At 42.4% G+C, this 26808-nt stretch overlaps 1 protein-coding gene across 1 annotated transcript in view; it reads left to right on the top strand.

Annotated features, from left to right (window-relative positions):
- MMRN1 (multimerin 1) overlaps positions 1 to 22687 on the top strand; it is a 58492-nt gene extending 35805 nt beyond the window's left edge. The window contains exons 5-8 of the mRNA XM_074949975.1: positions 1781 to 1954; positions 11222 to 13201; positions 20849 to 20995; positions 22266 to 22687. Of these exons, the coding sequence (XP_074806076.1) occupies positions 1781 to 1954; positions 11222 to 13201; positions 20849 to 20995; positions 22266 to 22687 (2723 nt within the window). The remainder of the gene's footprint in view (positions 1 to 1780; positions 1955 to 11221; positions 13202 to 20848; positions 20996 to 22265) is intronic.
- Positions 22688 to 26808: the final 4121 nt, after the last annotated feature.

Raw genomic sequence — 26808 nt, forward strand, 5'->3', positions numbered from 1 at the left:
CTTCTCTGCAGACCATTGTTATGCTTATCCAATTCTACTGTCTACAAGGGGCCGCAAAGAGAGGGGGGAGGATCAACAAACATAACTGAGGAAAGAATCTGCAGATATAATATAGTTAACAGTTCTCTCAATTATGCATGAGCCAAAATGGAATTCAACTTGCTTTCCCATTGCTGAAGTGTAAACAGGAGTGAAAAGTAGTCAAAATCTCTTATTAATGTCACTAAGGCCAGTAGCTGATGAAAGACGCGTCTACACTGCAATCAGGGTGTAATTGCAGCACACAGACATACCCAAGCTATCTTATTCTAGTTAGCTCAGATAGTAATAGGAGTGCAGCTGCAGCAGTACAGGCTTCAGAGCAGCTAGTCACCTGAGTAAACCCAGGGCCTGTGCGGGCTTGTGGACCCTGTATTAAAACCCATGCTGCTGCAGCCTTGTGTTCATGCATATTGTAGACCTATCCCGGACAACAATACCCTAAGATTACCCACAGGGAGAACTGTTAAATAAGAAAGTGCCAGTGGTAATTAGTCACTTTTCAACATAGACCCGCACTTTAAACTAGATGGTGTAAGCACCAAGTCTGCTAACTCGAATTCTGAAGAATCATTGTCCCATTACACTACTGCACAGTTGAAAGAAAATTCCCCTTTGCAGGCTACTTCCTTTGTGTAGTCTTTATACTTCCACCAAATTTGTGACTATTGCCATTTGCTGCCATGGAAAAAGACACTGAGGCCATAATGAGAAGTGACACAAGATCAATACTAATACTATGGATCTCCACTAATAAATATTTGTATGGATCCATTGCAAGGTGCTTTATTAAGTCAAAACATGGTTTGGTCAATATGGGGTAATGCAAACAAATCTGTATTTATCTATCTATATATTTAAAGTTGTCATTTAGGTGGGATTTTCAAAGGAGTTTAAGGGAGTTGGGCACACAACTCCCTCATATTTTGAGTGCTTAACTCTCTCAGGCTCTTGAAAATCCCAATCTTAAATCCCACTCCTGCAAGATGTTCAATGCAGGCGTATGCGTGAACCCATTGTAGGGCCCCAATAATGCAGGATCAGGGCCTTACTTCTCGACTGGCTAAATTAAAAGCTGGGAACCAGACATCCACTAATCTCAATAGACCACAACCACAAGGAGGGGCAATTTGGATTGATATTTTAATAACTGAACTTCCCAGACTGGGCAATTAGCTCTTTTTTGAATGCTAGTGTCAGAACTATAAAGGTTCTATCCTGTATTATTATTTCTTTATTTTTCTGGTGCTCATTCTTGATGGATCTGGCCGCCCTGTTCAGAGGGTCCTTCTTTTGATCCTATCACTCATAAATGGATGTATCTTCTTAAGACTGAAGCATTGAAACGACATGTGTTGATTGATTTGTAAATGATCAGTGAAAATAAATATCTTGGTGCTATTAAGGGACAAAGAATTAATGATCACTGAATCCTCCACTGGGTGGTAGGTGGGAGAAGACTGGGATTATGCTGATTAAGATAGGTTAACCATTCAAAGAGCTCTTCTAGAATGATAAATACTTGATAATGGATATGGGATGCTTCAGTAATTAGTTACTGCTGTGCTGCTGAATGTCACTCATATGTGATATATGACAAAAATTAAGATGACTCACTCATGAATTGTAACTCAGAAACTTTGCATTCTACTTTCAGAGAATGCTTCTCAGAAAAAAAATCCACTTCCTCTTTCCCCTGTGATTTAATAAAGCTTCTTTTTTGCTCTATTCTTCCACCAAGCAGTGACACAAAAAATGAAAGAGCAGATTAGCAGCCAGCAGGTGAAACTGACTTTTCTACAGAAGAAGGTTGACAACATTTCTGCTACCATGAGTGATGTGAGCAAGACACTCTCCTCTCTGGAAGGCAAAATCAGTGAAGATAAGGGTAGAGACGTCCAGTCTTTCCTAAAAGGTAAAAGAAAGAAAGAAATTAATACAATCACTCACCCTGTTAAAGGTGCCAGGAAAAAATGTTCTTATGCTGACCTCTATTATTATTCCATATTTGCAGAGGGAACTCTTTCTTTGTTTCTTTTGACAGTACAATTTTTAAAAGACCTTTATTTTGGTCTCTTTAATAGTAAATAATCAATACAATATGTTGTGTACTCTCCAAGGTAAGTTAAACCAACCCACTATTAGGGGATATGAGTTTATCTACAACTTCTACAAATTTCCTTTCCTTTGCATTTTCTCCATTTGCTAGCTGTCGGAGAGATGGGTTTTGCTCTGTTTCTGAGAAGCCTGAATAATATTTGTGCAATACATGTTTCACACAGGTTTGGGGCAAACCTTTGAGGAGGTTTGTTGTTGTTTGGTTTACAATCCAACATTCATTCTATTGAAAAATTTGCCTTTGTGATAGAGAGTAAAATTTTCCAAATGGTAATTGAGGGTTTAGCCCTATCTCCAAGGAGAAGGATTGCTGTGGCTAAGGCATTTGAAAGAGGGCTTGTCTTCACTGCTTTAAAAAAAAAAACTTCTTTTTTTTTTATACTTTGTGTTACCTGTGAGAGCTCTCCTGAGGTAAAAACATAGCAAAGACAAGGTACTTCCGTTTTAGCATGAGGTAAACTCGCTGAGGTCAACCCCACATGGGGATTATAAGGCTGACTTTGGCCAAAATAAAGGGGTGATGGGCTTCCCAGGGGTGCAACCTGGAATTGGGGTACTACTGAGCCCTCTGGCATATCAATCTGGCCCCCTCTCACGCTGTGAGGCTGTGACAAATTGCAGACCGCTCCCAGACCTGCACTCACACAAACATTTACATAGGCAGCAACACACCCAGCTGCAGTTACATGAATGCTTCTCCTCAGCAACGAATGAATTAACAACAGAGAGGCTCCAGCCAGCTCCCCCCCCCCCCGGCCCCAAGCTCCACAGCCTAGGACCCAGAGATGTACCCTCTTGCCCTCCAAAAGCCTGACCAGTATAAGTTTATTACCCAGTTTGCCCCTCCCTCAATGTGAAGAGGACATGCACCAGTTTTTGTTCCTGAGCAGATTCCCCAAGCACTTTTAGCAAAACACACTGTTTTAGGTAAAAAATATAAAACAAATGTATTAACTACAGAAAGATAGATTTTAAGTCATTATAAGTAATACCATACAGATCAAAGTTGCTTACCTAAGGAATAAACAAAATTGCAATCTAAGTTCTCTACCCTAGATATGATTTGAATTAAGCAGTGTCTCACCCTGATGGTACACACGATCCACCAATTTTCCCTACACAGGCAGGGCCACCTTCTTTCCTGTCTGGGACCACCTTCCCCAGTTCAGTCTTTGTTCCTACGGTGTTTCCAGATGTTGAGATGTAAGGGGAGTGAGGCCAGATGATGTCACTTCCCCCTTTTATAGGTTCATCCATGTGGCGGGAACTTGATCATTTCAAGCAAAATCCCCATCACAGTTTGCGGAAAAATATAGGCACAAGATGGAGTTTAGCATCACGTGATCTGGTCATCTACCATTTCATGTTTCGATGAGTCACAGCAGCCACCACCCATATATTGGCTGAAGTGTCCACAGGAAAGCTCCTCAGGTGAAAATAAGCTTTTCCCGTGGCCCATTGTTTTTACTGATAGTGCCTTTATCTAGAATAGTTCCTTCACAATGGATGTAAACTGACTTGTGGGAATTACCCAGGACCAAGCACATTTGAAATACAGCTGCATGGTCAATATTCATAACTCCAGATACAAACAATGATACATGCATACAAATAGGATAATCATATTCAACAAACCATAACTTTTCCATTGATACCTCACATGACATATTTTGTACAAGATGCATCATGATTATGTCATAATCATATCACTACGGTGACTATGGGGTGCAGAGTGTCACAAAGGGATTTTACTTTGGGGAGCTCATGTGCTTTAGTTACCGTGAGGTAGAAAAAAGCTTTTTTTTTTTTTTCTTAAAGCTGTGAAGACAAGCCCTGATGTTAGAAAGCCAGGTTTAATTCCCAGCTTTGCCACATACTTCTTGTATGACTTTGGCAAGTCACTTTGGCCCCAGTTCATCAAAGCACTTAAGCACTAAAGGAGGGATTGAAGCGCAGTCTTAAGTCCCATTGGCTTCAAATCAAGCACCTGCTTAAGTGTTTGACAGAATCAATGTACCTTAACATACCTGTGCCTCTGATCACCATCTGTAAAATGGGGATAATGCTTCTCTGGTCTGTCTTGTCTTGTTAGATTGTAGAGAGACAAGGTGGGTGAAGTAATATCTTTTACTGGACCAACTTCTGTTGTGAAGAGAGACAAGCCATCAGGTGTATACAAAGCAATTCTTCAGGTCTAGGAAATGTACTCAGAGAAATGTCTACGCTGCAATTAAAACCCTGCAGCTCGTCCATGTCAGCTGACTCAGGCTCACAGGGCTTGGACTACACGGCTGTTTAGTTGTGGTATAGATGTTGGGTTCGCCCAGGTTCTGGGACCCTGCGAAGGGGGAGGATCCCAGAATCAGGGCTCAAGCCCAAATGTCTACACTGCAATTAACTAGCCCTGTAGCCCTGAGTTCTGTAAGCCCAGGTCTGCTGATGTGGGCCAGCCGCAGATGCTTAATTACAGTGTAGACATATCCAGAGTGACACAGCTACATACAGCGTTGAACAGATTGCTTAACATCAGAAGTTAACGTATTTCAAGGGACCATTCAAGTTGAAGTGAACCGTTAACACCTTTCCAGTCATGGGGGGGGGAGGGGGGGAAGGAAAAGCTGGGGGCAGAGTTTGAATGGGTTATAGATTATTGTAATAAGCCATAAACCCAGTGTCTGTATGCAGTCCATGATTTTGAGTATCTAGCAAAGTTATGAATTTAAGCTCCCAGGCTCATCTTTTGAAGGTATTGCACAGGTTTCCTTTGACGATGAGGACTGATAGGTCAGATGTAGAGTGATCGCTTTGTGAAAAGTGTTCGCCCACAGGTGAAGTGGTGTTTTTGTCTTTTATTATTTTCCTGTGTGAGTTCATTTGAGAGTGTACTGGTTGTCTGGTTTCACCCAAATAGTTGTTGTTGGAGTGTTTAGTGCACTGGATGAGGCACACCACATGTTGTGATAGGCATGCGTAGGGCATCTGTTGTTCTGGCAGGGTCTGGTGCCACTTTGAGCTGGTATGTCTGGGTCTCTAGGCAGCTTGTTTCTGATGATGAGCTTGGAGAAGTTGGGGGATTATTTGAAGGCCAGAAGAGGGGATTCAGGATATGGTCCCCATTGGGTATGGGTTGTGTTGTTTAATACCCCATACAGGTTCCAGTGTGGGGTGGTAGGTGACAACTAGGGATGTGCGGTTTTATTTCTGTATTGAACCAGGTTCTCTTGGAGTATTTGGATGGCCCATTTCAGGACGTGCTCTACTTTTCTGATGGTGTGTCCAGGGCCTGCTCGAGGTTTTTTGCCGCCCCAAGCAAAAAATTTGCTGCCCCAAGCTCGGAGAGAGCAACAGCCCAAGCAAAAAAAAAAAACCGATGACCGGAATGGCGCCCTCGGAACTGTGCCGCCCCAAGCACCTGCTTGCTTTGCTGGCGCCGAGAGGTGGTCCTGGGTGTGTCCTTGTTTGGTGAAGGGGGTTTTAAGTTTGTTAAAGTGTATATCCCAGACTTTCTCCGTGGAGCATATTCTGTGGTATCTGAGTGCCTGGCTGTAGATAACAGATTTCTTGGTGCATTAGGGGTATATAGTTTGTAAGCATTTGGGGTTGGGACTATGCCTTACTCTATATTCATACAGCATCCACCACACAGGGGTGTCTAGGCACTACTGTAGTACAAATAATAAATGATGAGCACAATTCCCTTTGGCAACAGTAGCATTGTAAGGTAAAATTTCTTTACACTGCTATGAAAATTTCCACCTAAGTGACACTTAATTGGCTCTGCACATTCTTCTGAAGGGAAAATCATGTAAGGATCAAAGGTAAATGTGTTTTATACAGTAGTAACATTAGCACTGATGTGACCCTTTTTTTTTTTTTGTATAAAGTCCAATTCATCAGGACTCTATGAATCTCACATTATCCCAATTCATGCATCCTAAAACATGGCAGTTTTCTCTGGAAATAAAGGAGAAGCACCCTCAGGAATGTGAATTCAAGGGATACTTTCCCCCCAGTAATCCTGATGGATGTCTGGGGGAGGAGAGATTTCCTAAGAGAAAGATGGAAGAATGGAAGAATCTAGGACTGCTAATACAACTGAAAGGCTAAAAGAAACAGGATAAAGATGTCCAGTGTGGTGCTCAGATGCCCCAGTGATAAGCACAGTCTTGACAAGTTTAGCCAGAGGGGAAAAAAGAAGGAAAGATTAGATTAAACATACAAAGGGTGGAATCCTGGCCTCATTAAAGTCAGTGCCAAAAGTCCCAATGATTTCAGTCGAGCCAGGATTTCACCCAAAGAAAAGAATTCTTTATGACGCCAAAGAGTAAGTCGATCCAATTCACAGAGGGAAAAATCAAAGCAATATTTATTAGACATGATCTCGCTTTTATGAAACCTTGCTATCTATTTGTCGTTGTCAAGTTCTTTCTTGACTTCTATGTTTTTTTAAAAAAAACCTAACATGAACCCCAACCCCTAAAGTAAGTAAGAAAATAGAAAATAGCTATTTTGGGAAGGTGGCAAGGGCATGGCCAATGGGTCAGTGCGGATCCACCTGCAGAAAACAAGGAGGAGCAAGGACACACATCAACTACTCCTTTGCATACCCCGTAGTAATAGCTATGGTCCAGCTGCACAGATACCTCAGCTGATCAGGGCTGAAAATTCCTTCCCTCAGAACTGCAACATTTTGCTCAGTTTCCCAGGATTTGCCCCCAACTACTTACTTTGGTTTTTTATCCATTGGCTAAAGAATAATTTTAGGAAACTGGTATTGTAGGCATAAACAATATGCTTCTCTAAACTTTGCTTCTCTAAATCTACGAAATGTAATTCACATGTCCAATCCTTCTGTCTCCAGAGTTGTATACTCCACATACTGTGTGGTTCTGCTTTACCCCTGATCACATTTGTACTGTCTCTCTCATTCAAATTGGCCTGCTTTCACTTCTACATTTATTGACTCTTGGGCACACATTTAATTTGTCTTCAAACATTTCCCATTTCCCCTCTGAATCTTTTCTATCCATTTCTTTATTCCTTTCTGTGTTATCCATCATTTACACATTCTTCCAAGATATGCATAGCTGAAATCCCATGCCCATGCTTTCTACCTATATTTTGGACTCATTATAAACCTAATTACGAATGTACATTGTAAGAATAGCAGTTTTTATACTATGTGTGTCTACAAATGGTTTTTGAGTTTTTATTGCCTTTTCCTATCATGCCCCATGTTTTACCTGGCTACATGAAATCTCCCATTACTAGTTCCGTGTTAGATTACCAACATAAATCAATCTCCTAATCAAGTTGCTGTGATGAAAGTGCTGCCATCAACTGCCTTTATTAGCTCTAATTATAAACCTCAGGCCCGGGTTGTTGCCAATCTTTATCAGGTGCGCTGTGGGGAGACTGGAAACTAGGATCACATCTCTCCCTGGTGCTGTCTTCATCAGGGGTAGGGACAATTGCAGTTTCTGTGCTCTGGGGTACACAAGTACTGCTCCCTCCATATTCCCCCTAGGGCAAACAGCATACCAGATTGGGGTGAGGTGGAGAAGGGCCATGTCCTCAGACCACCTCCACACTGACCTGAGAAGTAGGACAGATGCACAGTGGATAGGATGCTGCACCCCGTGAAAAGGTGCAGCAACGCATGTTTCCGAGGAGCATGGAGCCTTCATCGGGGTAGGGACAATTGCAGTTTCTGTGCTCTGGGGTACACAAGTACTGCTCCCTCCATATTCCCCCTAGGGCAAACAGCATACCAGATTGGGGTGAGCCCATAAGGATTGTACGCCACTCCGTTCCTCCTATTTCAGTTACAGACCATCTTTCCATTGAGATCTTCTGCTCCTCTCCTGTGCTCTCCACATGTTCTTCCTCTTCCTCCTTATCCCAACACTTGTAATATCTGTTAATTTTTCAGTCATGGTTACCGAGTACGTCGCTCTTAATCAGTGGGTCTCAAAGCACTTTACAGAGGAGGCCAGTATCACTTCCCACAATTTACAGATGGGGAAATGGAGCCACAAGTGACTTGCTTGAGGTCACCCAGCAGGGTATCAGTTGAGCCAGGATTCAAACACGTCTCCTGTGTCCAGTACAGTGCTCTATTTGCTCGGCCACAATGGCTGCTTGCTGAGATCTGTTCTGTGTACTAACAGTACCATGTATGCCAAAGCCTTCATCTCTTTGCACCTCAGAGCATACTTGGATATTTCTGTCCTACCTTAGACATATGGCACCAATCACCAGGGTATCTGTCATGTTCCTTGCATTTGTATAATGAGTATCAGATACTCCAAGAATAGAAAGACCTTTTCAGTAGGTTCTTCGCTGCATTAACAGACCTCCCTTCCTTCTTCATGCCCAAGTTATTCTCTCTGAACATTTCCCCTCTATTTTCGGTCTAAATTTTATATCTGTTTTCTCCCTCAAACTACGTTCTTGCTCTGCCATTTGCTTTTTTTCTCTTCTGACATTTTTAAATAGAATCCTTCCATTATTATAACAGTATCTTTATATTATATTTAAAACATTAAATTGACTGTAGAGTTAAGCAATTAGAAGTCAAAAAATGCCAGTTACAATTGGACATGAAACCTTAACTCTGCCCTCTTTTGCATGTACACCTTGATACGTGCTATTCCTTCATTAATAGTTGAAACTGCAAAGGGAATTTATAGCTGCAGACTGTAAATAAGTAGCCAAATTGAATTTGGCCAGGATTAATACCTGTAATCTTGCTAAAATGGACAGGGATCTTTACTGACCACCAGTAGCGGGGACCTTGGTTTACAAATTAACTAACATACAGCTGCCAGCACAGCCCTGAGCAAAGGGGCAATATAAGTTGCACCACCCAAGGAGTAGCCCCAAGAGGGAGTGACTGTGATTCAGAGGCAGAAGCCCCTGTGAAGGCACAATTCCTGCCCTGCTTTCCCCAGGGCAAAAAAAAAGGTCACTGCAGCCACTGAAAGGACGCAGATTACTCCCTGTGTAGCAGCTGGCTGGCTACCCTGATCTGCAAGCAGCCTTCTTCTTAGCATATGCACAATGAGTCTTAGGTGGCATATGACTAGGATTCATCACCAGAGTTGGTCCCCTACTTGGATCATTAGCTTCCCCGGCCTGGGCCAGGTCCTGACGGGGAGTGCAATGTGAACGCTCATCCATGCCCCCCCAGCAGTGGCAGGGCAGAACCTAGGCTTGTGCATTTTGTCAATCTGCTTGATAATGGGGGGGATATCCAAAAAGTAGGGGTGCTGCGGCTCCACAACAGACAGGCTGCTGTCCACTAAGGCGGAGCACTGATTGACTGGGAAGGTAAGGGTACCACATAGCCCCGAACAAACATCTCTTTCTGCAGCACCCAGGTTTCCTTTGAAGTGGTCTCCCATCTAAATAGTAGCAAGGCTTGATGCTGCTTAGATGAAGAGCGCTGACAAGGGTACTTTGTGCCTCTCCGTATCCATTAAGGTCCTGCCCTGCCCCCGTGTTTACGCTTTTAAAAATCCGGAACATTTTTCAAACTGAAGCAACTTTTCTGACTCCTGGATGAAGACACCCACAGTGCGTCTGTAAATTATTTTATTCTTAAACCACATCTTCAGTTCTTCGCCCACTGGGTTTTCATTCTCAGGTTTCCTTCTTACAATCGTCTCTGACTTTGCCTCTTTCCTGCTGCAGCAGAGTTGTGTCCAGCAGTTAAGCAACAAAAAACTCTGCTTGGAGAGCCCAGTTTTATTCCTTTGCTCTGTTAGTGTGTGTGTGTGTGTGTGTGTGTGTGTGTGTGTGTGTGTGTGTGTGTAAAAATCACCCAAACCTCTGTGACCCTGGAACACAATAAATAAGTGCGTGAATTGCCAGGAGAACTCCCTGCCATTTCTTAAATGGCATCTCTTCATGCTCTTGCACCTACAACCCCTCCTCCCGGTTATCTCTCTTGGCTCAAAAAAGCCACTAGCTGAACTATTGACAGCTTCTTTGTCGAAGCATCTGGGGCGTTTACCAGTCATTTCACCAGACACAATACACAGCAGGTCTGTTCTTATTTCCTAAAAAGCTACTGTTACCAGTTTGGCTCACTGCTTTTCCAGCTGGAAATACACACACAATTCAAGATGCTTAAAACAAGGAGCTTCCTATGTAGTCAGGCTTGTTGAATGGAACACTTTTCATTCTGAATCCTAATTGCAGCCCAAATAATTTTCAGAAGTTATATAGGCAAGAACCAAAAGCATGTGTGGCATTTGCAAACATTTGGCTACTTGTAAAGAGCCATGTGTCAGGTATGACTTATGCTCTTCCTAAGGCCAAATATCACCATGGTTTAATTCCACTGGCATAACTCCTTCTAGAATTAGTACTTATGTGAACGAAATTAAAAGTACAAGAGGTGCCACTACAACTAGGCAAAGGTGTGACCTACAAAGCACCAGCCTTTTTCAATGGTCTTGCTGCTGCGTACAAGTTCTAAAGTGTCAGTAGTACCAAAATTAGAAGGATCCATCCCCTCCGTCTCGATTCCCTTTTTCCTGTCCATCTCCTTTTATCCACTCACTCTCCATGGATGACAGGTAAGCTACAATGAATTTTCTTTCTTTCTCCCCCTCCTGACCAAACACAGCCAAGGTAAAACAGATATTTCCTCCCCTAGTCTTCTAAACATGGTGGTTGAGGGGAAGGATTAAGCCTTTTTCTCAGAGTAAGCCAAGAGAACACACACATCTTCTCTGTTGCTCTGCTTGGGACTAGGCAAATGAATGTTGATCCCACACATTCAGTCTCTGATTCTGAGCCGATTGCAATCATCAGTAAAGCTCCATTTGACTTCACTGGAAACAGTATCAGGTCCTCAAACACCAACAGGCCACTTTATTACTACCATATTAAATTAAATTTACAAGCAAACAGATCACAATGAGACAACCATTACATTTCAGTTCCTTACGACACACTGTGTGTACTCATGAGATGAAAGAATGTTGGATGTCTATAAACAAAAGACTATTTAGTTATTTGGTTTTTGCTTTTTTTTTTCTTGTTTTTTTTCTAGGTCTCAAGTCTAAAAGTATCAATGAACTAGTCAAAGACCTTATCAGAGAGCAGTTTAAAGTCTACCAAAGTGACATGCAAGAGACAGTGGCCCAAATTTTCAAGACTGTGTCTAGTTTATCAGAGGATCTTGAAAGCACAAAAGAATTAGTCAAACAGATGAATGAGACCCAACAAAAGTATGCCCAGGAGAAAGAAGACAGGCCAACAAAGAATGAAATCCTGGAGCTGAAGAATGACATGGTGCAGATGAAAGAGGAGATGAGGTTTGCTTGTGACAAGCCCATCAAAGAACTACAGGCAAAGCAGAAATCCTTGGAAGTTGACTTGCAGCATGAGCAGTCAAGAAGCACCATCTACTATGAATCTCTGAATAAGACTCTTACAGAAATGAAAGAGGTCCATGAGCAACTGTTATCAGCTGAACAGATGTCGGACCAAAATGTCCCTCCAGTAGATAAAGCAGTGAATGATAATGTTACAGAATATATTCTCACTCTACAAGAGAAAGTGAAGAAACATGGCCTAATGGTGCTGCAGCTGTATGATGACTTAAGAGAACAAGATATCAAGATCAGCAATCTTACTGTTACATTAGAGATTCAGAGAGATTCTGTTCATACAGTATGTGAAGACATATTGTCAAAGTGCAGGAATGACTTCCAAATAAAGCTAAAGGGCACAGAAGAGAACGTGCATGTCTTAAACAAAACCCTAGCTGCTGTCGTCTTTCCATTGGATAATAAGATGGACAAAATGAATGAGCAAATTAATGATTTGTGTTACGATATGGAGATCCTCCAACCCTTGATTGAGCAGGGACCACCGTTTAGTCTGACTGCAGAGTATGAACAGCAAATTGAAGTGGAAGCAATCAGCAGGACGTTGGAAAACCTAACCACTGTTGTTAATAGTCTGAGTTCCACCGTCAAAGAAATTGTCAAAAGCCAGGACGGACTTCAAAGTGAGGCTCAAACTCGAGATGAAGTCTTTGAGAGACGTATTAATGAATGCCTCATGGACCTAGAAGATGGCTTAAATAAGACCATGACAGTTTTAAACAGTGCTGTTGATTCCATTCAGGATAACTACGTTCTGAAAGATACTCTAAGTGTCCTGCAAAATAAGACCGAGGCCTGTTGTGGTGCCGAGAAGATGGACAGCATACTGGCGTTTATTCCCCAGTTCCAACGGTTGAATGAGTCCCTTCAGACACTGATCAATGATAAGCAAAGCCACCAATATGCTTCAAAAGTAATTCAGAACCTTTCCAATTTTCCATATGAAGAGCGTGAGAAAAAAAGCCTCCCTGACCTCAGACAAGTTTACCACATTTTAAATGAAACATCATCCAAAATGGTTGAGCACCAACAAAACATCAGTCGACTAGAAGAAAAGCTGTTACACTCTACAGTGGTCTCAAAAGATCAAGAAGTTCGCCTGCAGAGCATTGAGTCAAATATAACCAAGCTTTTGGTGAATAATTGTGTTTCACTAAAAAAAGGCAAAGTTGCTTCAACGGAACAAGAACAAATGGTCTCTCTCAAGTTACAGACACTGAGTTCCAGAGTCAAGGCACTGGAAGCAAAGTCTATCCGTTTCTCAGTTAATATCCCTCTTTTGAACAAGACTGCCTATGAGGCTTGGGGGCTGTGTCAGGATGCCTCAGCCAGCATTCGAAAAGTGAATGCTAGTGTACCCCAGTTAATTAAACTTGCTCAACCTGATATCCCACTGCTGCAGAGAGGCCTAAAAGAGCTCATAGAGTCTGTATTAGAAATAAAAAAAGGGACAATCCTGTCTAATTTAACCTGGTATGTGGACAAATCCATGGCTGACGCTCTGAGCAATATTACCAAACTTCAGAAGCAGATGAAACAGACTGTAAAGAAACCAGCTGCAGTGAAAAAAGGGACAGTGAATGCCACCACAAGTCTGGCAGGCCGAAGTCAGAGAAACACAGACAACGCTATAGAACCAGGTAATGCATTTTCCAGACACTAGCTGCTGGGGTCTTTAATGTTATCATAAAGGCTTATGTAATCAATGTGATTAACCAAGTCAATTAGCAGTCCCAACAGAGTTGGCAGGAGAACTTGACGAAAAATGACTAGGAGTAAATAATGCAGCAGCTCACTCTCAACATATCTGTGACTGTGGGTGTCTGTGTAATACAATTAAAATCCTGCAGTGGGCCCATGCCAGCTGACTTGGGCTCGTGGGGCTCGGGCTGCAGGATTGTTTAATTGCAGTGGAGATGTTCAGGTATAGATGGCAGCACAGGCTCTAGGACCATGTGAGGTGCGAGCGTCCCAGAGCTTGGTCTGCAGCCCAAGCCTGAACATCTACACCACAGTTAAATAGCTCTTAGCCCAAGTCCTTTGAACCCAACTCAGCTGGCATGGGCCAGCTGCAGGTGTCTAATTGCAGTGTAGACATACTCTTAAAGTGTATTTGTCCTCTAGAAATGGGCTTTTTACAAAAGACCTCCTGAGGTCCCATGGTTTTTCCCTCAGTGAAAGGATGTAAAAGTAATGATGGGTTAGTTTTTAAATACCAGCACAGCCTTTCAAATTCAACTGAGAATCTGAAAATCAAGTGGCAGTCCAGCTAATGCATTAGCTATAAAGGTTCTGCAGTTGGATGTCAGAATAAAGATGTGAAAACCAGAATAGGAATCCAGTTTGCTCTTCAAGGGTTGCATCAGCTTTGCACAGGCCCGCCAATGGGGGGAGGAGGAGGGAAGAGGGCAATTGCCCAGGGGTCCGGGCAATTTAAATGGGCCCGGGGGGGTCCTGCACTTCCTCCCACACTCATACACCCTCCCAGAGCCTACACCCAGCACTCCCTCCCGCACCCCAACCCTCTGCCCCAGCCTGGTGAAAATGAGTGAGGGTGGGGGAGACTGAGTGATGGAGGATGGAGTGAGCAGAGGGTGGGGCCTCAGAGAAGGGACAGGACAGGGGCATGGTCTTAGGGAAGGGGTGGGGCAAGGGTCTTTGGTTTTGTGCGATTAGACAGTTGGCAACCCTACCGGGTGGGCATGTAAAAGCCCTGGCCCTGCCAGAAGAGTGCACCCAGCAGTGCAGCCGAAATATCTCACTGGGCACCTGCCAGAGCAAGCGCAGCTCCGCCAAAATGTCAGGTGGACCACGTCCGCACGGGCGTGGCTTCTGCGGGCATGGGGCCCACTGATTGTTCTGCCCTGGGGCCTGGAATTGCTGTCAGCTGGCCTGGCTTTGCAGTACTAACGGAAGTGTGGGGGGGGGGGTTTTAATATAGGCCCCAAGCCTGCAAACACTGAAGCACGTTTCCCTTTGAGTATGTGAGCAGTCCCACTGAAAAAGCAGATCCTGCTGAGTAAGATGACGTCATTTTTACAAAAGCACATTTCAGAGAAGAATCACGTGTGAACGGGTTCCTAACTGCATGTCAGAGGTCAAATATCAAAAAGTAAAAAGATAAAATGTGAGGTACAATATTGGGCATAAGATTTGACTGAAATTCTACAACACAAGCAAATGCTTAGTCTGTGTCACTTCTGGGAAGAGGAAATAAAATGAGAAAAAAATTAAGATGCTGGGTAAAATTTTCAAAAATGGGTTAGCGATTTAGGAGCCCAAGTGACTTTGGTAAATGGGACATGGGCTCCTAAGTCACTTGGGCGCTTTCTGAAAAAATTATTCACGGTCTCTGCAGGATAGGGAATGGTAAGGGAAATAAAAATGTCCATGTTACACTCCCCTGTTTATACATGCTTAAGTACATGCTTAAGTGGGCAAATCTCTTTGTGTCACTCATCCACCTTTTCTATCCCATTTTCCCCCAGATTCTTGGAATCTGCATTGTGTGCAGGAATCTATCCAGTTTTTTCCCCATTTCCACACATCCATTACTAAAGCTAAGCCAATGGTGCAAAAAAAGGATTCCTAAATATCCATTGGATTTAAAAAGAAAACTGCAGTTTCACTCTGTTTGAGACCCTCTCGTGATAGCTTGCAAGATCTTGAGCTTTATTGGAAAAAACACTGATTAAGGCAAGGCTTCAGTTCAAGTATTTAAGCATGTGTTTAAGTCCAGCTATTCAGCAGAATATTTAAGCACATGCTTCAGTTTAAACACACATTAACCCCATTAACCCAAAGATCAAAGAATTGGGCTCAAAGTTGTCTTATCCTTCGGGGGATAAGTCAATCTTTTATCTGGCAACTGAAAGATGCTTAAAAATGCACTGAAATGTGCAAAACCCTTTCCATAAAATAAAAGCAAATTTCAATTATTTATCCTAAGAACAGCAACTCCTTCTGAGCCATCTCTGTTTTCTGCCTGCCTCCGTCATTGCACAAAAGATGGAAACTCAAAAAACCTTGATCCTAATTAAAACTAAAGGGAAAAAAAATTGATGTCACTGATCCCTCCTGGATCTTTCACTTTGTTGGAAACTGTCACAAGGGCCACTGCCTGGAGCACAGGAAGCTGCCAGCTGCTTATTTTTAAGCATTAATGAATAAATGTCAGTCCTATTTATTATTTATATGACTGGATTTTCCACAAATAGCTTTCTTGATAACTTTGGATGTGCTTGTAGAAAGCAGGGATCTTTGCAGATAATAGCAAACACCCATTTTTTTTTTTAAGTAATTTTTCTATACAGTTTGAAAGTAAGGTTTCTATAGGATTTTCTGAAGATATTGAGGCTTTTGAATGCACTGTAGATAACCCCTTAGCACTGTCACTAGTTTATTACTGTACAGTTCTACAAATAGTCTAAACATTATCCCTCTTACGCCTCTGGTCCACTCTGTCCTATTCCTTGTGGGAGGGATTTTTCTCATCCAGAAAGGCTCCCCCATCCATATTTTAAGAAACCATACACAACACTCCGTAAGAGTCTCCAAATACAAATGGTCAGCATCGCCACTGAGTTACAATTCTCTAATTACTGATTTTAATAGGACTTAGATGTTTGTTTTTCTGGGCTTGTCTTCACTACCAGGGTAAGTCGACCTAAGTTAAGCTACTCCAGCTATGTGAATAACATAGCTGGAGTCGACATAGCTTAGGTCGACTTACACCGGTGCCTTCACTGAGCTGCATTGGCGGGAGACGCTCTCCAGTCAACTTCCCTTACTCTTCTCGGAAAGGTGGAGTATCGGAGTCAACCAGAGTGTGATCTGCCGTTGATTTAGCGAGCCTTCACTAGACCTGCAAAATCGACACCCGCTACATTGATTGCAGTGGCGTCAATGTCCCCGTAGTGAAGACAAGCCCTCTGTTTAGTTTTGTGACAGCTTGAGGAGCCTAATCCTGCAACCCATATGCAAGTAGAGCCAAATCTTGGTCCCACTGACATCAAAGGTAGAATTTCCATTGACTTCAGTGTGATCAGGATTTGACCCTACTTAAATGAATGTGAATTTTGTGACTAATGTTAATGGGTAATCAGTGAGACTACAGTGTGAGTTTGAACTCTGTATGCGTATAAGTGAATGCAAAGTTATGATCTAAGTAATGGCTCCACCAAGTAACTGACTTCAGTGGGATGACAGTCTTTGAGCAAGTGATGTATTTTGTGCCTGTGTGTGAGAGAGCGAGAGACCAGGAAAGGGAGAGATAAGCATAAAGGTTATTTTCTCTTTGTTCTCATCTCCTGTATCTTATTTCCATTCCTTCCATCTCAGTACACTCACATGGACCTGACTAAAGTCAACCGTTCACAGTTCATCAGAGAATCAAGCATCCCAGAAGTTATAGTTTGTTAAGGTTTCAATAATATTTCCACTTTATTTCCTATCTTCCTGCTTATTGTTTCTGGCTCAGACTCCCCAGAAGCATGGTATGTGCAATAATGGATAACAACAGTACAGACTGAACGTTTTTGTCTTTCAATAAGCTATATCAGACCATTTAATTTTAATGCCCAATTCCCATTTGTTCCATTGGGGGTGGGACACTCATAATGAGGGTTAAGATGGAGTTCTGAAGTCTGTAGATGTGGAAATAGAGATCTATTTTGGGTCACATTTTACTGATACATGTAAATTCTGACTCTTCCTGACAGAAATGTTAAGCTTTCATTGTTGCTTTATCATTCAAGCCTGCAGTAAAATAAGCCCATTTGTATTTTGCATTAAGTGTTTTAATTGCAAGAGGCTGATGATTATTCTAATTCAATTTGACTCTTCATACTTCAATTGTGCATATTTAGTTTGATAGAATAATAGGCAGATGAAAGGCGATGGTGATGGCTTTTTTTTTTTTTTTAATTTAGTGCTCACAAAAGGCATTGCAATGGAGGTCCTGGAGACTCTCATTCTCTGTTGTAAAAAAGAACCCATAAGGATAGAGCTACTGCAGTACAAGCTACCTCCCCACGGCAAGGCCAATGTGCCTCAACCCTGAATGCTACTAGTGAGGTGACAGCGTAATTCCATGCAGCTTTGGCCTCTCGGCTGAGATTGCCTCCAGGGCAGTCAATCAATCTGTGCCTCTTGTGCTATGGACATCTAGCCACTGGACTGAGACCAGGAATTCATTTCGCCTGTGCCACTGAACAGCCATTACTTTTATCGCTGTCAGACTGGGCCAGATTCAGACTACTGACCTAATTGTGACTACGTTGCGGTATGACAGCCTATGGGAGTGTTAGAAATCAGTTTGGCTCAGGATAATCCCAAACTCTGCCCATCTTTTAATGGTTGCAGGTAGTTAGACAGTCACGGTTACTGAAAACCAAGCATTGAGAAATGACTTCTAAATGCCTTCCTCTTAAACCATTCCCAAATTAAATAATTGGACTCATGCCTCTCCATAAGCAGGCCAGCTGCAATAATCTGTTCCATCAGATTAGTAAATATCTGATTTCTCTCTAAATAGCACCTCAGTGGATACTGACAGAGTTTCATTACTTGTGTGAAGATTTGTTTGTACCACAATCGGCAGAATATTCCCTAAAGAGAGACTGTGGCCGTGTGCCTTTACCAAGAGTAGCAGAACTCTGCCTTAATGCTACATCTGTCCTCTGTCCCACTGTATGGCATGTAACTAGTAACCTGGTTTATCTTATCCTGTGCAGTTATTTCGGCCATTTAAACCTTTCATTTAACTATCCTTGCCGAGCCTCTCTTTCACTTACCTGTCCTAGTGACTTGTGAAGGCTTAAATAAAAAGAGATGAAATGCTGTGCTCAGAGACATTTCCCTAAGTGAAGTCTGTTTGCAACTTACTGCATTCAGAAGATGTGTATAGTATGGCAGTTGTGTTTAGGGATGTCATGTAGTGCTGAATGGTGCAAGGAGAAGGAACGTATTTGGTGGCTTGACAGGGTCATAGTGTACTACAAGGTCAGCACAGAGCCTACAGTGCTTTAGCAGATAGCTAGAGGATGAGCTCCTCTGGGAAATTCCTCACTTTTTATGAAAAAAGAAAAGGAGGACTAGTGGCACCTTAGAGACTAACCAATTTATTTGAGCATAAGCTTTCGTGAGCTGAAGTGAGCTGTAGCTCACAAAAGCTTATGGTCAAATAAATTGGTTAGTCTCTAAGGTGCCACAAGTCCTCCTCTTCTTTTTGCGAATACAGACTAACACGGCTGCTACTCTGAAACCTGTCACTTTTTATGGATTATTTAATAACTTGGCTTGGTCGTCTCTAGGAATTGGAGGGCCAGATGCTCAGCTGCTGTAAATTGGTGTGACTCCATTGACTTATGCCAATTTATATCAGCTCAGGGTCTCTCTTGATGAGTTTAACTTCACTCTCCACGGTACACATGTTCCTCTCTTTGCAGCCCTTTAACCAACCATCTCCTTCCCAATGCAGATTGCTTCACTGGCCTCTCCTCCTGGCTGCTTCAGGGATATATGTGTTCCTTTTTGGTTGTCCCTGGCAGCTAGGCACAAACACAGGCCAGTTAACAGGCTGAGATGCATTCAGCATCCCATGCACGCTGGGCTGTCCACGCAGAGGAGCTGGTGCTTTTGAACTGTGGCACAATCAGCCACTATCCATCCTTCCTTACATACAACAAAAGCAATTGTGAGAGTCTGAGCAATGTGAGTCAAGAGTCACTTCAATTAAATATAGAGCAAAGCGATTATCCAGGCAGGAGCAAACAAGTGCTTCATCTTCAGCTGCCCGTGTTGTGACTTTTGACACTGAAATCTTACATTGCTTTATTTCAAGCTCTATTGTGACGGATGATACTCACTGTCGGGAAAAATTACATGAGATACACAAGAACCTTTTTGGTATTTCAGTCCATAAGTCTGATCAGTTTAAACTCAAGAGACATTGCAGAAAGAGAAAAAAGCTTTAACATTCTGTTCAGTGAAATAACATTCGTCATATACATAATGTGACTAAATGCAGTAGCACCTGAAATGGCTGTGCTGGAAACTAAAGGTACCTCATTCGCAGTCATGGAGCTATCTGTGAAAAGAGACAATACAACACTTCCCCTGGCAATCAGAGCTTTTTTGAAAGGACCTTTCATCTCCCAACGACCCCTTTAAATTTACCATCCTATTCTTACACACCTAGAAGTTGTCCAACTTGCTGTCTTTTCATAGGACTATACACAATTTCAGTTGCTGGACTCTGCTCTTAAGACCGGAGTCTGTTGTATAGTATGGGTGAGACCAATGCACCACAAATTACAGCAAAGAAAAATGTTCTCTATGATTTTTGGCTTTGATTGACCGGTATAACTTGGGAAGAAAAATTTGCGAGCTTCCGTGCTCAGAAAAGTGCATAAGCCTGCAGGTGGTTTGGGAGCTCTTAATCTTTACCACTTTCCATTGAACAGTATGAACCTTGTACATTCTTTAATTTCAGGGACAGATTTTCAAAGCAGCCTCTGTGGTAGCATGCCCAAAATTGCAGGCGCAAGGTTTTAAGTGAACAAATCATGATGTTCCAGAGCTCAGATGACATAACTTAGGGATTGCCTCTGTCCCTGTGCCATACCGCCACAACTTCAGGAGAATCCAAGATGAATCCTGTTGACTTTATAAGAGAGGGGCGGCTGGCAGAGCTCCAAGACATGGGAACTTGATGCCCATCTTGGTCCAGAATAACCCAAACTTGGTGACCTTTCCCAGTTCTGCTGCCACCTAATGGAGTGGTGGGTAATGAATGCCATCCCTGAGATAGCTTGCAGTGGATTGGTGGACACTGATTCAGGGCCAGCAATGGGCCTGCTTGCCATGGCCTAATTGCAAATTTGTTGGATGACCCTGGGCCATCCATCCACAGTAGGCAGGGTTGTAACATCTTCCATCTTATCTCATCTAGCCAATCTTGACAAGACATGTAGAGGTGTGGGTGTGTGTGTGTGTGAGTGAGTGAGTGAGAGAGAGAGAGAAAATGCTCCTGGAACTGGCTGCCTGGAGTGAAGATGTGCAGGTAGAACAGATTGACTGACTGATAGGGAAGGTCCTGCTCTGACTGAACGCTCTCTGAGGTTGACTTTCACACACAAATTCAGAAGGGGAATTTCACCTGATTTCAGGTATGGATAAAAATGTTTTGCATGGCCCTAGTCAAGACCCAGTGGGCGTCATTGTAATTAACGTTGGTGAATATAGCGACCATGACAATTCAGGTTATTTTTTTCCCTTTAAAACAGGTGAGTACTTGGGCTGCACTAGCTCCCCCTGCGAGAATGGAGGAACCTGCATCAATGAAAAGCAGAGTTTTATTTGTGCTTGTCGCCACCCCTTTGGAGGAGTCAACTGCAGTAAGAAGTTGGTAGACGAAAATTCTGTGACTGTAGGTAAGTACAGTATTTAGCAAGGCAACATACTAACGCATATGAGCGTTTTGCATCATGCACTAATCAGCCAGCATTTGCTAACATCATACACTGACTAAATATCTTGTGGCCCCCTCTAGAGACTGGTTCACAGAGGATAAGGGCCTACTACTGCTGCTACCACTTAAAGTTACTCCTTTAGCTCAAGTAGAAGAGTCCTGTGCTTTAGCATTGAAGGACTTAATCCCTGTTGATGACCCTATTTTAGCATGGCCCACATCACAAGGTTTAATTGGTCTGGGTCACAGAGCCAGCCACAAACCGAGAGAGCTCCGTGGTGGGTTGAGTAGACAGGTTACTGGGGAAGGTGTTAGAAATGTATTTGAACAAGCTGAGGTGGAATTTTATTACACAACAGTGAAATCCCTTTACTGGGAAATGATGGGCCCAGCACTTCTTGGGGTGTGCTGTAAATCGCATTAGCTACTGCTGAGCCTGGGGCCAGATCCTCAGCCAGTCAATCAAATCAGAGGAATTACTAGGCCACCTAATGATCTGCACTCTGAAAGCCACATAAATGCTACTGGGAACAGGGAAAGCAGAAAATATATTTGTTTAGCCAAGCTTAAAAATAAATAAATACACATTTTACATCCAAGCCACATGAAATGTGATTTGAATGCTACTTGCAGCAGCTGTTTGGCTGCTTCTCATTCATGACTACATGTGAACAGTGAGTAAAATCATTTGTACAGTAGCAGGGATATTAGTGTGTATGCTCAGCTGGAATGGGAAAAAAACCCATACATTTTTATTTTCCCCCATTTGTTGTCAGGAGTGCTAAATCTCTCCCATATTTGTGTAGGGCCTGTGAGCACAATCCCTGGCTTCAGAACACCCATACACACTGTGTAAAGATTTGTGACACAGGGAAAGAAAGAGATCCTGCAGTGGGGGCAAGAGGAAAAATAAAAGCTTTTCTTAATAATAATGCAGTACGGTCAACAATGAAGTTCCCTTGCTGTTTCTGACATACAGCTTTTGTAGGTGCACTTCACACTAATTGTGGAGGAAACTGCATTTTCTGCAGTGCATAGGGACTCATTTTGTTTCTATTCTAGCTGCTGAAGCTACTTGACGAGATACCTTAAATGTTTCTACACTGTGTCTGTTTCACTTCCTACTTGAAACTCTGACATACAGTATGGGTCCTCTTTAATTATGCAACGCATGGGGAGTGGGATGGAAAGACCAAGAAACACATCTCAGAAATACTCTTTACTCTTTGCAGATTTTTCCAAAGGATCTTACAGATATGCACCTATGGTGGCTTTCTTTGCCTCTCACACCTATGGGATGACGACTCCTGGCCCCATCAGATTTAATAATCTGGATGTCAACTATGGATCTTCCTATGTCCCAGCAAGTGGAAAGTTCCGTGTTCCATATCTTGGGGTGTATGTTTTCGAGTACACCATTGCATCTTCCAGTCCTCGCGTCTCTGGCTATTTAGTGGTTGATGGAATAGACAAGCTCGCTTTCCAGTCTGAAAATGTCAACGGTAACAAGTACATTGACAGGGTAATAACTGGGCATGCTTTACTGGAGTTAAACTACGGTCAAGAAGTCTGGCTCAGACTGGCAACTGGCTCCATCCCAGCCAAGTATCCACCTGTCACTACATTTACTGGTTACTTGTTGTACCGTACATAAGTCAGCCATAAATGCAAAATACCACCTTTGAATGAAGCAGCCTGCAGAGTTATTTATCTGTACCTTGAATTTCCTCCTCTCCTGCAAGGTAAATTCCATTGCATAACACTGAGTTTCTCTAAGAAAGATACTCCCATCCTGCAGGACAGGTGAAATTTCAGGAGTCCAGGGACCTGATTCTCCACAGCCTTGTTCCTTGTATAACCATTTACTCCTGTGACAAGAGAGTCCACAGGGGCTGTAATATGAAAATATCACCATCATAAGTGAGTGGAGAATTCTGATCTGATCATTTTTTGTGCTCACCTTGAACAGGTAAGTGTGCTTTCACAAGGCGGTGGAGAATCAGCCCCCAAGTCTGCATACGGTGGGTCAAATTTTGCCCTGATTTTTCCCTGTGCAACCCCCTTCACTCCAGAGGTGTTGCATAGGATTTGCAGCTCAGAATTTGGGCTCCTCTTTAGCTTATTGCATCAAGTGAAAACTATGTGTATTTTCTTTTTGGCCTTATATGATTTGTCAATATCTTTGTATTTTAAGGCTACATTGTCTTCATAATTTTGTACATGGTCTTGTACATAAACAACATGGTAGTAAATAGCTCTTTACTAGAAAAAGGCATAACAAGATCTAATGGTTGGAAACTGATGCTAGACAAATTCAGACTGGAAATAAGGTGCAACATTTTAACAGTGAGGGTAATTGACTATTAGAAGAACTTAGCCAGGGAATTGGTAGATTTTCCATCACTGAGCCTTTAAATCAGGACTGCATATCTTTTAAAAATATATTCTATAGTGTACTATATGCTCAGGCAGAAGTTATGGGCTTGATACAGAAATTATTGCATAAGGTTCTTTGACCTGAGTGATGCAGGAGGTCAGACTAGAATTATCCCTTCTGGCCTTGAAGTCTATGAATGAATATACAAGATTTTGTTTGTTTCTGCACATTATTCAAATTGATTGATTGTTAATGCAAATCAAGATGGGTTCCTTCTGTATGAGCCATTCCAAGTTGATGTCATGTGATAAAGCAGCATAATATAAATTAGAACATGCATCCAAATGTCTGGTGGTAGCAGTTTGAACATGTTATTGGTTTAAAAATTGCAGGCCTGATTCTCCACTGCCTGACACCATTTATAGTCACCTACACCAGTGCAAAGTGGGTGTAAAATGCTATCAATGACATGAATGAACAGAGAACTCTGTTCTGGCAGCATTTCCTCCCAATTGGCCTTCACTTTTCTCAGATGTGAATGTCTAAACAGGGTGCAAGGCACTGGGTATCAGACTCCTAACTGGGCTTGTTTAAATAATTTCTTTCACTGCTGGATAATGGATCAGATCCCCAATTGCTATAAATCAGCACTGCTTCATTGATGTCAATGGAGCTACACCAGTATACAGCAGCTGAAAATCTGGTCCAACAAGTTTTGGATGCTCTCTAAGTTATATTGCTTTCATTTGCCAGGAACTTGTTTCTAAGAAAGTCACAAAACACCAGGTTTATTCTTAGTACTCATTGGTAGATATACTTGAAGCTTAAACAAGAAAGAAAGAAATGCACTGAAGTCAGGAGAAATACTTTGGAGTCCCATAATCTGAAAATATAGCTTAAAGCTAGGCAATCTATTCATAACTGCTTTTTTTTAGGAATTCAAGGTATTTGAATACTGCCTCAATTCAGGACTTGTGATTTTAATGAAGGTCAGTGGTTTTCTATGGAAGTAAAGGTAATGGACAGACACTTGTCCTTCCAAAAGGCTCTGACTCCCACACTTAGCAGGAACAAACATTATAGGCCAAATTTGCACAAAGTCTGCTCTACCTTATGTCCTAACTGACCCTGATAGGGATCCTTCCCCCAGAAAATCCTCCCTTAAGAGTGTCAGTCAGCTAGCCCCCCCCCCCCCCAATGTGCACAGTTATGTTTCCCGTGCAGTCTGGTGTTTACTTTAGATTAAAGAAAACAACACAACCAGAAAGAACAAAAATAAAGTTTCCATGAGAGAGGGCAGTGCATGTCTCCTCTGTAATATGCTGCATTAACCCTGCCTCAAAAAATGGCAGCTCCCCCTGCAGAGAGGGGCATTCTGTAGAAAGTTAAAGGTGCAGTGCACAGAAAGCAAAATAAGGAGAGTTACATGGCTACATTCATCACAAGCAGGATGGAGGTGTTCTTAGGGTGGTTAGGAGATGAGTTGATTCATCATATCCCCTGGCAGCATATGCCAGCAAGGAGATTCCTTGGAGCCTACACTGAAAATGGAGGCTGCTCTCAACTGATGAAAACCTCAAGGGAGAGCAGACAGTGATCTCACAATCTGTTCTAACCCTGGGTTTATCACCAATGGGGAACAGTAGGCTTGTTTGGGACTGAAAACATGCATCTCACCTACCACAGACCAGTCTGACCTACTGCATTTGTTTTTCCTCTGAATCCCATGTGATCTGAAAGCAAGAAAGCCCCTTCCTTTTTCTTTGCCTATATCAGTCAGATAGTTAACAAGTGAGGCACATGCTTTGCTCTGAAAAGCCTAGATTTAAAAATCTGAATTTCAAGGAGAAAAAAAGCCTCAATAACAGTGCATTTACTGGAGGCCTAAATCCACTAATGGTTTATTAATGGATCTCACCATGCATAAGTTGTCAGAAAGGTAACCTGCAGCTCGTTGACCGACACCCAAATAAGCAGAGTCACCAGTGCTGGGAACAAATGCAAACCACACTAGTGTAGTGGTTTTATAATCCTCTCTTCCGCTTGTATGAGACTAATCCTCAGCACACCATGAACCTTGAATGTGTGTGCTCCAGCCCCTTCCTCCCCAGTGTACCGTATCTTTCTGTAAACACTTGAAATCCCTGATTTGATACTAACTCATCCTACTCTCTCACTGAATTTTATCAAATGTACTGCCCAAATCCCCCCCCGCCTTGTATGACTTTGTCATTTTAATAACGTATTTAGTCCTCTTTATTCCTGCTGTGGAGATGGCTAAATGGCGTGGAAATTACCCTGCAGATGAAATTCAAATGACCCACCAGAGATTGCATCTCTTTTTAATGTGACTTTCTTTGCCCTTGCTGCCCTTGCCACAAAATCCTTCAAGCTGGGTCTCCAGCTTCATAGGCACTAATTATATTCTCACAGCAGCCAGATTCTTGATAGGTCATCATGTTTTTTTAATTTTTCTGCCACAAAAATTCCAAACTCATTAGCTATGGACCAAGAACTCTGATTATATCCAGGCCTTGAGTAGCAATAAATTGGAAATCATCTTCCCCAGTAGCATTGTTGCTATTCCTATTGCGCCAATAAAGGGGGAAAATAACTTTGTTTTTAAATACACAACAAGCTGCATCTCCTGGCAAGTATATATTGTGCATTAACTCACAGTGATCTTTTCACTCATAAAACAAAGTAGAATTGCCTGTGTGTTCCTGTTAAAAACTTAAATGCAGTTTCTACAGCGTGTGCATGTATCTGCCTCAGCCTTTAAAACTCATTTCTGGGCATCTGACGAAGTATATAAGCCACTTGATCCAATAAAACACATGATACTGAACATAACTGCGGATCAAAAAAATCAGTAAGACTATCCATTTTGCAGAAAAGATAGTGATAAATCAATCAATCTAGATTCTCATGTGACCCGATTAGAAATCGTCCCAAACGATGGCTCTAACAGCATTTTGACATCCCTTCCCCTTCATTTTAACTCTTTGATTTGTTTTCCCTGATGATACAGAGATACCCGGTTGCACATCTGAACATTAGTATCTCCCAAAAGCCCACATAAAGGATCACAAAGACTATCCCAAACCTTTATACAGTAGAGCGAACATTGGTCTCTTTATCTGGGTGACTCAATAACCATGGCAACATTATCTGGTTTGGCTTTGACAAGCCCATCCAATTTACTCTGGAGCTTGCATTATCATTTCCTCACCTACACAAACGTAGTTATCACTGAATGCATTCCCCCTCATATTTGTTATCATTCATGCTGAAATCTGCAGTTTTTTCGAGCAAACTGTGTATACCTTCTTCTGTAGTGGAACAAGCAGCGTTGCCCCAAGTCCTTTCCACCTCACTCCTCTATACGAGCCTCAAGA

The sequence above is a fragment of the Natator depressus genome, chromosome 4, assembly GCF_965152275.1.
Source record: "Natator depressus isolate rNatDep1 chromosome 4, rNatDep2.hap1, whole genome shotgun sequence".
Classification (NCBI taxonomy): domain Eukaryota; kingdom Metazoa; phylum Chordata; order Testudines; family Cheloniidae; genus Natator; species Natator depressus.